At 35.6% G+C, this 18,347-nt stretch overlaps 1 protein-coding gene across 3 annotated transcripts in view; it reads right to left on the bottom strand.

Moving 5' to 3' along the window:
* Positions 1-16,330: 16,330 nt before the first annotated feature.
* Positions 16,331-18,347, bottom strand: part of Eph (Eph receptor tyrosine kinase) — a 113,278-nt gene continuing 111,261 nt past the window's right edge. For all 3 annotated transcript variants that reach the window (XM_017612604.1, XM_017612606.1, XM_017612605.1), the window contains one exon: positions 16,331-16,730. In XM_017612604.1, the coding sequence (XP_017468093.1) occupies positions 16,626-16,730 (105 nt within the window). In that variant the 3' untranslated portion in view covers positions 16,331-16,625. The remainder of the gene's footprint in view (positions 16,731-18,347) is intronic.

Below are 18,347 nucleotides of genomic sequence, written 5' to 3'. Positions count from 1 at the left end.
ACGTGCTGTACCACCGAGTACTTGCACCCATGGATTCTTCGGCAAATTTGCTTAGAATTACACGTAGAATCCTCCTATGCTACACGCCTATAGTCGAAAAAAATTGGCCCGTCCTGAAATATATTACAATTCTAACAGTACTATTATTCTATGTTATAATATATATACATATATATGAGGCATTCTTCTCCATATCGGACAGCAAATTTGGTGTCAGAATTTCGGTTGGCTTCACATTTTTCCTTTTTTCTTCTGTCAAATTTTGGATTTTTTCGTGATTCTGCCTAAATAAGCATGTACTTCTTCAAATTGTTATATCTCGGGTTCTGTTCTTCGTAGAGCCTTCATTGTTGACTCTTACAAAATAAACCACCTCGTCATAAAAAAAGATATTTTTTTGAACATATTTTTTATAGAGAATTAAACAAGGATTACGATGGTGTAATTTTAAATCCCAAATTTACTGGTCTTTACTATGCAGATCAACTTAAAAAAGTTCAACTGTTAATAGCTGAGTTAACTTCAGGATAATCATAATCATCACATAGTAAGCCCGTTTCTTTATCTTCAAAACGACGTTAAGACGAAGTCTCTACGATGAGTAGAGCACGAGATATACGATTTGAAGAAGTACGTGAATGGTCAGAATCACGAAAAAATTCAAACTTTGACAGATCATATCTCCGAAGAAAAAAGTTCCTCGAATACGTGTTAGCTTATTTCATGAATAAAACCCATAAACAAATTTGAAGAGAATCGGATACATGACATCAGTTTTTTACGAAATCCGTCCGACTTGTATACATATATGAGTATATATACATATGTTGTAATATTACTACACATATATGTATATGACTACGTCTGCAATATGAATGAATTTCAATTCCATAGTTTTTAGTTTATTCAGTTTGCAATTAGCTTTTTAAACTGATTTAAAATAAAGATATTTATATATCTTTGCTTAAAAACACAAATTTCGTCGTTTAAAGTACAAAGCCGCGTATCAACAAAATGCAAAACCGCGTATGTGAAATATGTAAATTATCTTCTAGAGAGTAAAAGCACTCATATTTCAAAATGGTTCTCTTTTTTATAAAGCAATCGCATACCTGGCCAGAATATTTCAGGACGAGTGGATAAGGATTGAGCCAAGAGCTTGTGTGGGGAAATCCAATTTTTGGCAGCTAATGCCAGTTACGCGGTTTTGCAGAATGACGATACGCGGTTTTGTACTTTATTTTTATTTCTAGTATTCGCACTAAAGAAAGACTATAAAACTAGTTTGTTAGCATATCTCAATTAATGGTAATAGTATCCCGAAATATTCCGAAATCCCGGGATTATCAAAATGGTCCGTGATTGGATGCTTTAATATAGGATGATCTAGACCACCCGTCCACCCCCTCTAAAATGGAGGGAAATGTTTTTTATTGGAAATCGAAAAAATATTAATCACGAAGTCGGGGATGCTCTATCTTTTGGTGGTATTACTAACTTCCAGCTTCGACCGAATGTGGGTCAAACTGACCGGAAGTACATTTTTTAAATTATACATACATGTTTGTACTACTTGTCGGGATTCTGAGGATAAAAATACTTTGAAGCTGCTTTCTTGGAAGCGCCTTTTTAAACCCCTAAATGACCTTCGATTTTCAACTCGTCCTGGACGTGACTTTTGTTTAAAATTTTTTTCTCGGAAGTGCCTTTTCCAACCCCTAAATTACCTTCGAACTTCAACTCGTCCTGGACTTCTAAAGTGGACGAAAATGTCTTTATTGGAAAACGAAAACATATGAATTACCAAGTCTGTCCGGAATTCTAAATAACCTGCGAACTTCAAATCGTCTTGGACAGTTTAAACGAGTCCTTTGAATTGGAAAATACGAATTACTTGGTCGGTATGCTTTATCCTTTGATCGTATTAGCGACTTCCGGTTGCGACCGGAAGCATTATTTTAACCGGAAGTACACTCCAGAAAAAGTTGCCGACAAAAGTTAAGTATGGCACCTATTATGAGTTGCATTCGATCTTCGACTGTGGTCGAAAGTGCTAATCGAACGAATTTTCATTTGGTATTATGACGCTCATTCGAAGAAGAATTGCGCTATTGTGAATTTCGCTCGTTTATTTTGTTCACAATAGTATATTTTTCACCGCTGAGAAGCTTTGTTTACAAATCGAGCAAACTAAATAGTGTGCTTATACATATTTATGTAAATTTGTACAAATTAAAACCAGTCTTTCGAGCTTGTGTTTTGTATTCACGATGTTAAAACTGCATTAAATTGATAAAAATTGGTTAAAATTACTGTCTAGCCGCCAAAAAGTAAAAAAGCAAATGCAAAATGATACATTTTTCACAATTTGCTAACACTTCGCTACACCATCGAAAGCAAAATTCTGTTCGACAGAAAATTCGATACTCAACGAAAATTTCGACACGGTTGCATAGCTCATAATACGAATTTCACTTTCGATCTTCGATAACCAGCGAAGATCGAAAATCGAATGCAACTCATAATAAGGGCCTATTTTTGTTCGCATAATCCGAATCTGTGGTAAAATCATGTATGTATGATAAGCTAGCCAAAAGCTAGAGCATTCTCGACTTGGTGATCAGTATTTTTTCGATTTCAAATAAAAACATTTTCGTCCATTTTAGAAGTCCATGACGAGTAGAAGTTCGAAGGTCATTTAGGAATTGAAAAAGGCTTTTCCGAGAAAAAAGTTGCAAACAAAAGTTACGTATTTTTATCCCCATTCGAAAGTCGCAAATGCGACGCCACCCGCCACCGCCACAGAGCGGCATCCTCCACAGCAGCGCACACAGCCAATATCGGTCAGGGAACACACATCCCACACAACAACCCGTCTCCCGAGCCACACGAAGCTCCTACAATTCAACTGTAACGGACTTCACAGCAAGATCGAGGAAATAACCGTCTTCATGGGCCGGCATGGAATATTGATAGCTGCTGTCCAAGAGATGAAGTTGCACAGCAATTCAACATTGTTGAATTGCGACGGATACGATGTGCACCGTTGAGATCGCGAGCGTGATAATGGTGGTGGCCTAGCGTTCATCACGCCCCACACCTCGCAGTATCGTATCATCGAAGCAGACATCGACCACAGGGATACCATGCTAGAATGTCAGGGTATTGCTATCCGGTCAGGCGATGTCGAGCTCGGAATATTTAACGTTTGTATACCCCCTGTCACCTGATCGTAGGGGAACACACTTGGCAGAGCAGATAGACGACAATGAACGACGACGCACCCACCAGGACTATGAACAGCTGCTGCAGCTCGCCACACATAATAATCGTCAGCGCTGGTCTGATAAACAGCATATCAAGGCGACCTATGCTGACCTTAGCATCAGATCATCTGCCCATAGTCATATCGATCGATAAACCTGCCGACTTTGCTGCCGCGGAACACCGGACCTATATCAACTTTACTAAAGTCGATTGGAAAGGCTTCGCAGAATTTACTGAAAGCACCTTCTCTGCCCTCCCCACACCAACCGACGTCCACGTAGGTAAGAGTAAGTTCCGCAGGGTTGTCACTGCTACTGCAGCTCTCTTCGTACCAGCTGAATGTATAGCGGACCCCCGGTCGAAATTTCCTGCTGAAGCGGCTGTTCTAGCCAATGAGCGTGACAACCTTCGTCAGGCCGGTCCCGGAAATCCCCGCATCAGGGATTCCAATACGGAGATTCGGCAGCTTGTGAGCGTAAATAAGCGAAAAAAGTCGGAAGAGTATCTGAGGACTTGCAACTTCACCTCTGGTGTGAGAAAGCTTTGGTCAACCGTGAGGTCACTGTCCAATCCGATAAAGCGCGACGACAGAGTCGAAATATTTTTCGGCGACCGCGCTTCGTCAGACCCGGAGCGATGCGCGAGCTATTTTAGCCGGCAGTTTACACTGCACCCTCCAGCGGACAAAACCAAACGTCGAGTGACCAGAAGGCTGCACAAACTGCCAACAACAAATGAGCCCCTTCTTTTTACTTGTGGTGAAGTTCAGGTAGCCATCGGGAACGCGAAAGCCTCCAAAGCCATGGGACCCGACGGAATATGCACGTTGATGCTGAGAAATTTGAGTCCTGCGGAGTTAGACTTTTTAGCCAAGGTTCTCAACCTATCAATGGCCACTCTCGTCATTCCAGACATCTGAAAGATGGGCAGTGGGACCATGCTCTAACCGGGGCAACCAGCCAACAAACCCGCCCGATAACACTTCTTACCCCGGTAGCGAAGACACTGGAGGCCTTGCTACTCCCGTATTTTACGAACCATCTGACCCCAGCGAAGCATTAGCATGGTTTCCGTAAAATGCACAGCTCAACAACAGCCATGAACACTCAGATGAGACGTGGCATAAACCGCAACCGCCCCTGTGAGAGAACTATTCTAGTAGTGTTGGATCTGTCAAAGGCGTTTGATACCGTCAGTCACTCGACGCTACTAGAAGACATAGAGGCCTCCTCACTCCCACAGCGACTCAAATGGTGGTCGGCGAATTATTTAAGTGGTCGACAGTCGTCAGTAATGTTTAGAGACAAATTCATAAAGCAACCTCTGGACCCGACAGCATATCGACAGGCCCTGAGCGGCATTCACAGGGAGTCGGTCTCAAGTTGGCACACAACCACCTGACGTGGAAGAGACGGAGCTTCGTCTGCGTCGGGAGACTCGGGCCACAATAGCCCAACTTCGCTCTGACTACTATAGCAGGTTGAACTCATACCTGAGCAGACTAGATGCAGATGTGCCCAATGAGTGTCCGGCATGCAGAGAGACACCCCACACAGCTAACGCCTCTGGCCCTGTGGACAGACGCTATAGAGGCTGCACGCTTCTTGGGTCTTCCGTTAGTACGTACTAGCCGATCTGGGCGGGGTTGTTGTAGCCGCTACAACAACAACGAGGTACATGGTGTCGCTACCACTGCTGATCTACATATTATTACACCACGGGTGCGAAGCAAACCTGCTGGATGTGACTTTTCTTTACGTGTACAAGAAAAAAACATTTTTATAATATAAAAATTTATTGCTTTTATTGTATATATTTTATTAGCAATCTTCGTTTTCTTTTCCATTTTCTAACGATAAATTACAAAAGTCAAGTGCAAGAGTATAATATCTACTACTTTCATTCGTATAAGCTATGTTACGTTTTCTAATACTGGCATATACATGTAGCAAAACATTTAGAATAAGCAAACCGAGAAACGGTCATTATCATCCGCTCAATAGGCTACACTCAAATATTGCTTTTAAATCGTTTATCTCTGTTATTGCGCTAAAATTATTAAGTATCGTAAATTTGTGTCTCATTAATTAAAGAAATCCATCTTTTGACGGTTTTTACGAAATTTGTCCGTTGAAGAATACTTGTTTCCTTATAGCAGAGTTCCAAATGTATTGCATTAAGTATAGCACTTTAATAACTTACTCCACTAAATTTTATTTTATTTCTTACTTTTGCACTTAATAGTCCACAGATTACTTCGACTTGGTCGTGTAGGTTTTAATATGTAAATACAAATATCAGTTCTCTATTAAGCATCGGCAACACAAACAATACATTTAATTTAAAACTTGCTAGTACTTTTTTTGAAATTCTACTCAATGTCAATTCTCTTACTTTATAAAATTGATAATAAGTGCTAAAAATACTCAGCCTTATCGCCAATTCCATGTGAATAAATCGTCCCCATAGCTTAACAGGCAAAGTTGTTTTGCTTTATATTTTCTGTGAATATTAGTTCACATGGAATTCGCGATAAGGCCGACTAATCCGAACAATATTTTTACATTTTTGCTTGACACGAATGGATCCCAGCCGCTGTGCATTAAACCTATCTGGGAATGAAGGTAATCATTGTATTTTTTTAGTTTTACAATATCAGGCCTATTCTGAACAGAAACTCCCTGGGAGTTTTCTCTCTTTTCTTTTTCCTCCTATCATGAATAAAAATTCCCTGAGAATTTTTTATATTAAATGGCGGAGTTGAGATGTAAAAAAAGTTTCAAACAGCTCTTGAGAAGTTCGAATTTTCTCCTCCCAAATTTTCGGGGAAAATGCTGCTCCCTTGGAGTTAATTATTGGAGGATTTCGTTATCTAGTACTCTTGCAAAAAATCTGTGTCCGTGAAGCATTTTATTATTGCACTTTGCACGGAGCATTCAAAAGATAATTAATCTCAAATGTTTTCGTGTCGAATTTCTTATGGGTCTATTATGTATAGCCATCAAACCTCAGCTGGGTTTCTGATGGCCGACGCCGTTGAAATGAAAATGTTTCATAATATAAATTTTCATGGAACTATAGTTAAGTGCAATAAAGTTGAAGATAATAGAATTTTAATGTGCCAGCAATCAACACTTGAGTGTAACAAGCTGCCGAAATAAATAAATTTTTTCAATTAAAAAATTTCACCAGCAACCACAAAATGCAGTTGTCAATAAGCAACTCAGATCTAGTTTCCATCAGCAATGCCATTTCTGCCACTAATAACGCAACTGTTGCAATCCGTAGTCGAACTATTAATTTCAGTATAGATTATTTTCCCATATCATATCCCAACGTCCAAAATATTATTGTAATTAAATTTAAATTTATTATTTGGTGCAAATTTATATATAGGTGCTATGGAGGAGCAAAAAGAAATTTTTCGAAAATTTAAAAAGCATATATTTCGAAAACTTCTGAACCGTAATTTAAAACATTGGTATCATTGGAAAGGTTATTAAATCCCATTTTTTAATATACATAATTATATGTACGTAAAGTGTGCATACATTTTTAGACAAATCAATTAATAGAAAAATTGCATTTTTGGATTTAGAAATTTTTTGACTAAAGTGTAAATAATCACAAACACAACTATAATATTAGCATAAAAATACCTTTAATTTTATATATGATTTTATTAGACAGGGAAGGACAGTATATAATAGGTGCATTCTTTTGCAACCGAACTACAAAACGCTTAAATGACGAAATACACGCAAAGCAACAATACAAACTCGGCTATTTATCCGAGCTCCGCCAGGATCGTTTTTCGTTCGCATACAAAAAAATGCAGCTAATACTGCCGTAAGAGAGCGGCTGAACGGGCTCGTGGGCCGGAGGCCGCAGGACCTTGGACGACAGAATTCTGTTAATTACGGGCTATGACCCTGAGAGTGATCGTGGGCTCTCGAGCGACAGCTGCCGGGAAAATTAGTATACAATACTGTGGTAAGAGAAATAATTGTATTCTATTATACTGCGGTATGAGAAAGGAGATCTCTGTTGATGGAGGGTTATGACCCTCAGCGTGAAAATTTGTATACAATACTGCGGTAAGAGAAAGAATTCTGTTGATTGAGGGTTATGATCCTGAGCGTGTTCGTGGGCCGTAGGCCGAAGACCACAGGCCATCGGATGACAGCGGCTGGGAAAATTGTATATAACTCTGAGGTAAGAAAAAAAATTTGTTATATTATACTGAATTAAGAGCAATAATTCCGCTGATTGGGAGTTATGATCCTCAGCGTGTTCATAGGCCAGAGGCCGAAGCCCAGAGGCCCTCGGGCGACCGGGAAAATTAGTATATAATACTGCGGTAGGAGAAAGAATGATGTTATATTATGTTCAAGTTGAACTTTAAAGTAAAGTACGTTAACAAAAGGCCGTTATTTTTACATTTGCTGTTAGATAGAAAATGTAGAAGGTTGCCACTTTACGCTAAACAAACAAGGATTTAAGATATTTTATGTAACAATTTATATATCAAATTAAAGTTATTTTAATGTTCTATTATAGATCCATATAATATATAATATATTCTAATATATTATAGATCCATATTATGGTAAAACATCTTTTATTATGCAAAAATTGTAGTTTTTCCGTTCAGTGTTTGTGCACATAAAGTATATAAAGCCAAAGCAGCAACAATATAATAGCACCAAACAAAGTTTATATCATTAAAATAAAACAACAGGACCGATCACGCCCACTTTTAAATTTTTTAGGCCAATCGTCCGTACTCTGAACTTGTTCCAACTTACCGAGGGCTTCCGATAAAAGTAATAACTAAAGCAGCATTTACATGAGGCGATTTTCTAAGCGATTCCACATCGATTACAACAAAATCGCCTGTGTAAATTGTTTCAATTTTCTAGACACTGATAAAATCTAGTGCAATTTTTCAGCCGACGTTGAATCGCTTACTATATCGCCTAAAGGAAATGCTTCTTAAGAGGTCTATTCTGCACGTTTTCATGTTCGAATTTCCTTTAGTTTTCTTTCGTAGTTAGCGGGTCACCGGCTACAAGTTTGCACATAATGCGAAAGGGATAAAGTAGTTACCAGGAACTTTTGTAGTAAAAACTGCCCGAAACTCATTAAAATTGTTGGAGGTAAAATTGTTTTTACCAGTGCAGATTAGTCCTGTAAATATAATCATAACATTGATCCTACTCGTATTGTAGAACTGTTAAATAAAAAGGGTAAATTTACGAAAGATCATAACCAGACTATTTTTCGGTGATTAATAAGTTCAAACAGGTAATTTTTAGCATTTTAGTCCAGTCTAGAAGAAATTTATTCAAGGGTAGAAAGAGCGTAAGTGTTCAGTAAATATTTTATTTAATTATAGGTTGATTATGTGCAGAAATTGATAACCATAGGCTCGGTTAAGCGATATTTTTTCGAAAAATATCGGTTTAGGAAAATAGAATTCTGCACTTGCCTGCTAACCCCAAATTACACATTTTGGCTTGAATGACTAAATAAATTAGTGGGATAAAAGTTAAACGCAGAGCTTTGTACTCGGTAGTTTTTCTTATGTATTTTGCTCTCGGAGGTTTAGCTTATTACCGGTCGAAGCATTTGTTAATTTTTCGGCAAGCTCATTATGAAAGCTTAATTCAAATGTTTTTTTTTTTAGAATTTAGGCATGTAACGAAACCGCTGTTGGTGAATGCCATTTACCAGGTTAGTAAAAGTAAGCTAAGAAGGACGTTCACATATAAAATATTTACAGAGTATCAACTACCAGTTTACAAAAACTCCCAAAATTTGAGTGACGAATCCCACTTTATATATGAATACATACATATTTTCCTCAATATTAGGAAACCAAGTCATTTAAGAATGCTCCGTAGGATAGCGAATTGCATGCAAACCAGCAACACACACGATAATTACGGTGACCATCCGTCCTGTATTATACGGGACAGTCCTCTTTTTTGACCAATTGTCATGGATGCTTTCCATTTCCAGACAACCGGTCAGGTACGAGCATGATTTTTAATTTCGACCAAACTCAAATACATTGTTTGTTGGTCCAAATAATGAGACACGTATTTTTTCTTTTGGCTCGGAAAAATTTTTCGGCCGAATTAAACGCGATTTTGTTTTTCAGGCAAAAGAATTTCAGGCAGTGAGAATTTTTTTTTAATGCCCATAACTTGGTCAAAATTTAAGATTCCAACAATGTTTTTACTCAAATGTCAGTAATTCTTGTCACTTCAAGATAGAATGATATAATTATTGATTTTCATTATTTAAAATTTTTTATTTAACAATAAACAAAAAGTGCAAATTTTTTTTTAAATTTAATTTCTCAAAAAGTTATTTTTTTTTTCTCGCAAACTTTTTTATCAGGAAAGAGACACTTTGAACTACAATCAACCCAATTCTCTAATAGCGAAGANCATACATATGTTTGCTTCGGTTGTTGCTGTAAATATACATACATATGTTTGCTTCGGTTGTTGCTGTAAATATACATACATATGTTTGCTTCGGTTGTTGCTGGAAAATACTTTCCACCATACAGTTTCGATTATAAAAAGCGGGAAAATGTGATTTTGTATTTCGAAACTGTATGGTGGAAAGTGTGTTCTATTTGATACACAAAAAATGATCACGGCTGTACTTTTTGCTGATATATTACATACATATGTTCCATTTAGTTAAACAATATAAGAATATTGTAGTATGTACCACAAAAACGTATATTTTCTATAAAAACCATAAATCATAAAAAAAATCTTCGCTATTAGAGATTTGGGTTGATTGTAGTTCAAAGTGTCTCTTTCTCGATAAAAAAGTTTGAGAGAAAAAAATACACTTTTTGAGAAATTAAATTTAAAAAAAATTTGCACCTTTTGTTTATTGTTAAATAAAAAATTTTAAATAATGAAAATCAATCATTATATCCAAGGCGAATTAATATAAGGTGATAGCAGGAGTACAAAAACAAAAATTTACATGTATTTTGTTTTTGCTTTGGCGGCATAAACTGTCAAAATCTGTAAGAGTGTGTGTAGAAATTCAAACAAAATTTTTCAATTTGATATCAGAAGCCGTGCGGCGAAACACATACACAAAATCAGCTGAGCTAGTAACACCACCTTATATAAATTCGCCTTGATTTTATCATTCTATCTTGAAGTGACAAGAATTACTGACATTTGAGTAAAAACATTATTGGAATCTATTAAATTTTGACAAAGTTATGGGCATTTAAAAAAATTCTCACTGTTAATTCGAATAATCGATTTTTGCCTGAAAAACAAAATCGCGTTTAATTCGGCCGAAAAATTTTTCCGAGCCAAAAGAAAAAATACGTGTCTCATTCAGTCTTGCCACAAGATTTTTTTATTTTTTACCAAAATCACCAGAAAAAGTTACCAAATGCAACAAAAAATTACCAAACTTATTTTATGTGCTGAAGTATACATACATATGTTTATACATATATCTGAAGACAAGAAGCTTTCCAGGCAATCAGCGCTCCATTATGCTATAATTTTTATATCTGCGTGGGCGCTGAAAGCTACAACACCAGAAATGCTTGGTTAGGATTTCAAAACTAAGTGTGGCCGAAGAAACAAATTTGTCGATTGCGTGTCGTTTTATGAGCGTGGTACTGTCTTATGGCTCAGAATAGTATGTTTTGCATTTGGATATATGTACACCTCTATTCATACAAAGCTCAGGTCACAAAACAACTGAAGGCATATGATCATTCGCAGTGTCATGGATACCGTTCATTGCAACAGAGGATTTCAGACAATAAGTAATTTCCCGTAGAGGGGATTTCATTTGGCCACTGAGATCATCCGACTTGGCCTTATTGGACTGTTTTATGAGGCTACTCGGATGGTCGTATTTATGCGAATACTTAAACCTTAAAATTTGGAGCACTTTAAAATCAACGTTTGTCCAGTTATGGCCAACATACCTGTACATATGTTAACAAATGAATGGAAAAATTCAACGGTTCAAGGCAGTCCTGAAAGGTTTCGACTCACAAGAAGTGCCCTACTGATTACAAAAGCTTGTTGAGCGAAAACATATCGTCAATGTTTTTACAAAACCGCCAATCGACCAATTGCGAAACCGCCTATCTTATGGCACCCAAATTTTGCAAGAGAGCGAAAAAGCGGTTTTTCTTTGAAGGCATTGCCTTGATAGGCGATATTTTCTCTAGCTATTATTTTACAAATCTGTTGTTTTAATAACGATTTATAAATTTGTATGCATAAATCTCGATGCCTGGAGTTCAGGGTTACCAAATGGCATTTTTGCAAAACGGCGTATTAGGTGGTTTTGCAACTGGTCGATGGACGGTTTTGAAAAAACGTCAACGATTTGTACATATTTACATAGAACTTTACTCATATGGTTGTCGGAGTACACGGGAATATTGATGGCAAATGCAAAGCTGCTGAACTGACAAGGAAAGGTAGGACCTGCCACAACCTTCCAGGATAGGACTCAGTAGATATAGCAATAGCAACTTTCACGTGGTTTGTTAGAGATCACACCATTCAAGAACCAAGGAACGCTGGACCAACTTTTCGCCTTGCGAAACTTTCAGGATTACTGGTTATTTGTATAAAAAGAAACGCTTACGGGACACATCCTAATGTGGAATCAGTTCCTGTATTGATCTATGTGACAAGTAGGACCGAATCGAAAAAGTTACCAAATTGAAAAATAAATTACCAAATTTGATAAGTAAAGAAAATAATTACCATTTTTGGTTAAAAATTACCAAAGCGGCAACGCTGGTCTCATTATTTGGACCAACAAACAATGTATTTGAGTTTGGTCGAAATTAAAAATCATGCTCGTACCTGACCGGTTGTCTGGAAATGGAAAGCATCCCTGGTAATTTCTTTATTTTATACGGGACGACAAATGTTTTGTATTCCTTTTCATGTCCTGTATTTGTCCCGTATTCAGTGTTCAGCATTTCGATGCCTTAACAGCCCATTAAAATGGCATGTCTACGAACCAGTTTTAATCATTTAAAAATGTTAGTATTTAAAAATAATATCTTCATATAAAAATTTATTACGCACGTATTTGACAATTCACATCTGAGTATGTATATGTAAATGTACATACGCATCCCCAGCATGCAGAGCGGTGACAACACATACATACATACAAAATACATGTTTATCCGTACAAAACGCGTTCTGTGGTGTTGATGGTAATTCAACAGTTGAAAGCAAATTTATATGTCTGGCTGTAGCTGAGTGCGCAAAGATGTTTGCCACAATTTGCGTTGATGTCCAGAGAGGGTAAGGGTTGGAGTTCCACTACCGGCAACATGCAAATTAAATTTTTTTTTGGTTTTTATCTTATTTATTCACTTCACGGATGCTTTTTCATTTTAATTTGCGCGCAATTGAATTGAATATTTACCAATATACAGCACTTTCGTTGACGTTTATAGTAAGATTAATTACGTTTCTATTTGAATTAATTATTTTTTTCCTCGGTGTATATGATCGTAATTTTCTCCATAAACAGTTATTAGTTTCTAACCTGAATGCCTGTGATTCGAATAGAGAGATACATACACTGACCAAAATATAAATTAGGACTAGACATTTTAGCAACGTATGGCTATTTTTATTTTGTTTATTTTATGTTCTTATTTTTTATGCAAGGCTCTTTTCCTAACAAAACCCATATAAATCCAAATTACCGACTTTGTGCAAAAAACTATAAAAAATTAATTCTGCAAAGTTTCAGCAAACTTTCAAACTTTTTAATCAGAATCTTTAGAAAAAATTTGGTTTGAAGTTTTGTAGCTCATTAAAATTTAATATAATAAAGTGCAAGTGCGATGTGTGCTGCTCATTTGCTTCTCTTTTAAAAATATTATCGAACATAATTTGTGTGAAAAAAATGCGTAACACCGTCAAAAAAAAAAGAAATCCAAAAATTAACGGTAAATCCTACCTACCTCAAACTTGCACTTTATTGTAATAAAATTTATAAAATAAAAGTCACAATTTTGGTGTTAGAAAATTTTTAAATTTTCACCAACTTACGCATAACCTCCACTACATCGGTTTGTGCATAACCCTCGAACATCCTTTTTTTAATTTAATGCAAGCTTACTCTCAAATACCGGTGGTTTTTTTTCTTTATTTTAATAACCATAATTCGCAATGAAAACTAAATTATTTAAAAAAAAAAAACGCAATTGGCCGCAATTCGGTGAGCAGGTACTGTATATTATATTTTTAATGGTACTTTGCATATCTCACAATAATGGCCCAGATCCAATTGTGTTACTGAACAATAGAAATTATATTAAATGAAACTCATTTTATATTTGGAGATTTTAAACGGGCATAGATTGCAAACAGCTTTCGGTTGTGTAGCAAACAAAAGCAATATATTTCAAATATTTATCTATTGTATTTAATAAATTTAAACAGTGAAAAGACTGATAAAATTTTAGTCATACGTAAAAAACGGCACTTAAGGGAATGTTCCAAAGGTCCAACGTTTTTGCATCATCTACTAAAATTCGCATTACGTATGGCAACTGACTACTGAGGCCCATGGTCTGAGTTGCATTCGATCTTCGGCTGTGGTCGAAAGTGCTGATCGAACGAATTCGATGAAGAATAGCGCGATTGTGGAATTTCGCTCGTTTATGTTGTTCCCAATAGTATATTTTTCACCGCAGAGAAGCTTTTCCCCTATTATGAGTTGCATTCGATCTTCGACTGTGGTCGAAAGTGCTGATCAAACGAAGTTTCATTTGGTATTATGACGCTCATTCGCGAAGAATAGCGCTATTGTGAATTTCGCTCGTTTAGGTTGTTAGGTAGTATACTTTTCGCCGCTGAGAAGCTTTGTTTACAAATCGAGCAAACTAAAAAGTCTGCTTATACATATTTATGTAAATTTGTAAAAATTAAAACGAAATAAAAAAGAAAGAGTTTATAAAATCGTGAAAAAATTAGTACAACGGATGAAAGAGCTTAGTAAACTGGCCAGGAGTAGTGAATGTTTAAGAGAGTTTAAGTGTAGTATTTCGAATATATTTTGACATAAAATATATTGAAGAAATTTGTCTACAGATTTATTAAAAAGTTCCGACTGTCTAAGGGGCGTTTGTGAGCCAAATCTATTTAAAATATTTTAAAACTATCGACAGCTCTACGATTTTGTTCTCAGAGATCGTGCCAACTGAGTATTGGGATTTTCTTTCACAAGTAAAACCAGCCTTTGGAGCTTGTGTTTAGTATTCACGATGTAAGAACTGTATTTAAAATTAGTGTCTAGCCGCCAAAAAGTAAGAACACAAATGCAAAATCATAAATTTTTCACAATTTTCTTAAACTTCGGTGTACCATCGAAAGCAAAATTCTGTTCGACAGAAAACGATACTCAACGAAAATTTCGACACGCCTGCATAGCTCATAATACGAATTTTACTTTCGATCTTCGCTGGCTATTGAATGCAACTCATAATAAGGGCATGAGTTTGGTAGCGCAATTTTCTGCCATGACGATTTTGTTATTTGCTTGCATAAAATGTCAAACGCATTGGAGCAAAATTGCCAATTACATGTCAAAAAAGTAAACTCGGATGCTGTCTGCAGTGTTACCGTTGGGGCGAATAAAGACGCAATTTGGCCATTTTCGGGAGGCATTCCCCCAGGCACCAATTTTTTTAAAACGTTCAAAATTTGACCTTCTCCGACTTTTGGTCCCTTTTAACTTTCAACACTTAAATTCAATATTTTTAAGCATTTCCTTAAAGAGTTTGAAAGTTTCATCATCCTTGGTTTCTTTTTACATCGGTAACCCTTAACTTCTTAAAATTTTATCGCTGACAACATCTTAACTGCTTGCAATCATTTTATATTTGATGTTTTTGGCATAGGCATGCGACGCTCCAAATTTAGTGTAGGGAATATTTTATGATTTTTGCGTTTTCTAACAGTTTGAACTGCATATTCCACGGATAATATATTATTAAATATTAAATTTAATAATAGTAATAAATTTGATTTTTGCCTTAATAATTGTTTTGCACGTACGTTACAAAAAGAAAACGCACGGAGAATATAGGATCTTCTTTGGACGGGGCCAAGGACACTGATTCAGGCGGCGGTGCAGATTTAGTCTGTGAATTAGATTTGGAACCGTGCACATCTTCGAATAAGGCGAAAAAAAGCATCGAAAATTTGAAGAGGATTGACAGTCTGCATTTAAGTGGATCAAGATGCACGAAGAAACAAAGCGGCCGATTTGCGTAGTGTGTACCCAGCTGCTTGTAAATACAAAAACCACTTCAAAGGCCAATAGAAAACTAAAAAGCATATACAAAATATTAAGGCGATATATGAGGCAGAAAAAATGCAAATATTTTGTTCGTGTTAAATATACTAATTAAAAATAGCTATTTACTTTAGTTTTAATGAAAGAATTTTCTTTTTATTGTACTGTGACTGAATTAACTTTACATTTATTATATGCTTTAAAGTTTTCTAATCGATTTTGCGTGGAAAATTGATTTTTTAAGGCATGTGATTTGCCTTTAAAAGAAAAAATAACGCCCAAATATTGTATATCTATGTAGTAGTTTAAAAAATCTAAAGGTAGCCCTTTTTTTTGCGTCGTGACCCTTTTTCCTGCGATCTTTTGAAATTTTTCAGCGGTAACACAGGCTGTGTGAGCTTTTCTGTATACTGAAATTAAAATAGTTGCCCATAATACAAAGTACGATACTGGTAGCCATGGCTATTACACCGGCAACCAGCTGCCAGTCGCCATACCAAATAGGGCCATTATTATCAGTTTGTTCACAGATTACTGTGGCTTGCTGTTATCTGAATATTAGAAGATGACGTGGAATCCAAAGAGAGAGGTTACTGATATTTTTCGCCCTAATTTCATTAAACAACGATCAAACATAAGATATTTGCATAGATAAAAAGTATAAAAATATATAATTTTATTTTTATTTTTTAATTAAACCCGATGGGAATAATGGTAGTTGCAAGTCTTTTGACTCCTCGCAAATGTGTTTATTTTTAATAATAACTTGTTTAAGATATATAAGAAATTTTAATCAATATTTGCGGTGTGAATCGATTTTTGAGGACTATGTGCGAGAAATAAATTAATTTGTTTCTTAGAAAGTGGTTGAAAAAACCCATAGTACGAGAATTCTTCTAACATTATAATACTTACAATAAGTGAACTTATTATTTTAAACGATATTTTTCATAATAATGCCATATTTACACTGATTCGAGTCTACAAATACAATATTAATAATCTTAAATTATAGTATCCAACTGCCTGGCCTGATGTAGAATTTTTTTTTGATGCCCTACTAAGGTTATACCCATATCAGATAGTTGTTGAGCCGTTAACCGGGAGATCTATAAAAAAACGATAATTTCAGTAATTATTACTTACTAATTTCTTTATATTAATAGTAATTTCTTTGTTATAGTTAAAAAAAATACTCCTGGAAAAATACAATTTTTATAACACTGCTTTGAGAATTTTGTTGATGAATTTTCCTTAGTTGTGTTTCTATTGTCTGGTTTGTAGTTTCTCAGAGCTGCGGTTTCTCAGAGATGCACTTTTTCCCCAACGGCAATCTCAGCTATGAATTTTCGTTTCCGCCATTCATTTTTACTACTTTTTTATACAGTTATGAAGATCTTGTAATCTCGATTTTGAAAGTTTTAAATCGCATACGAAAACGTCCCGATTCATTACATTATTTCTTGCTTACTTCTTTTTTTAATACCATAGGGGGTTTTTACTTTTAACAAGAATTTATTTACTACTAAAGACTTTTTAGATTTACAAATGGTGAACAAATTTCAATTTTATTTGTATTATTATGGCGTAATAATGTGCGAACTGACGCTACTTAGAAATGACACGTGAAGCCAGGTCCTTCTCTAATTGGTCTTTCGCTGCACTCATTTCATTTTAAACTTAAAATTTAAAGCTTATACAGGTCATCGTTCCATCGAGTGCAATACAGGTTATCGCCAACGTGTATAGGCCGTTAACTCTTGTTTCAAATCCATCTCCTTATACAACTTAACCAAATAAAGTGCAGCCGATTCGTTACTATTTTAGTTTGATAATGTAGTTGCTTTTAATTCTATGTGCTAATTTGAATTCTGGTTCCTCCTAAGTTATTTCATTATTTTGTGTTATTGTGGCGTTACAATTTCAACAGTGTTAATGGAAAAAGCAACAAAGTCGAAATGGAAAAAGCGGTGACAGGTAATAAGGTCAATGGAAATAAGGTCAATTGACTTTATTTCCCACCCTGGTGCGAAATAAAGTCAATTGACACTATTACCTTTTCAAAAGCGAAATAAAGTCAACAAAAATTTGGAAATAAAGTCATTGACGCTATTTCCTCATTCAAATGGAAATAGCGCCAACAATGCTTAAAGTATGTCGATTCATAGAAAAAAATGTTGTTCTTACAATAAACATTGCCCCGTAAGTGTTGTTTTTTAATAGATGAAAAAGGTTATAGCCAAATCCTCAGTGTTGTGATATTAATCCACACACAATCATGAACTCCCACCAATTGATTTTATTAAAAAAATTTAAATTACGAATATGTAAAAACGCACAGCTGGAATACGAGAAATATTTTAAGAAAGAGTGTAAAAATGATCCATATCTTGCAAAACTTGTTTCGTTTCCACAAAAATAAAGCGAACACTATTAAATTGAGGAAACAGTCCATGTCCAAAAACCCCGGAGGAACACTGAAAGAATTCTGTGTTTTAAATTAGCATATTTTGAACGAATTCGGAATGTCTAAGGTGGAAAAGAAACCCACCTTTCTATAAGGAAACAATGTCTCCGCCAGCAATTTGTGACGACATCATTTAAAAGCAGCTAAGGAGAATGACGACACTATTTATTAGATGGCACATTCAACGAGCCAATGTACCAAAATGCGGATATAAACAATTATTGATTATTTAATATCAGATAGAGGGTATTATAGAATA

The sequence above is a fragment of the Rhagoletis zephyria genome, unplaced genomic scaffold (assembly GCF_001687245.7).
Source record: "Rhagoletis zephyria isolate East Lansing unplaced genomic scaffold, Rhagoletis_zephyria_1.1 Rzeph_scaffold_00559, whole genome shotgun sequence".
NCBI classification, from domain to species: Eukaryota; Metazoa; Arthropoda; class Insecta; order Diptera; family Tephritidae; genus Rhagoletis; species Rhagoletis zephyria.
This window is presented reverse-complemented; position numbering and strand designations above follow the sequence as displayed.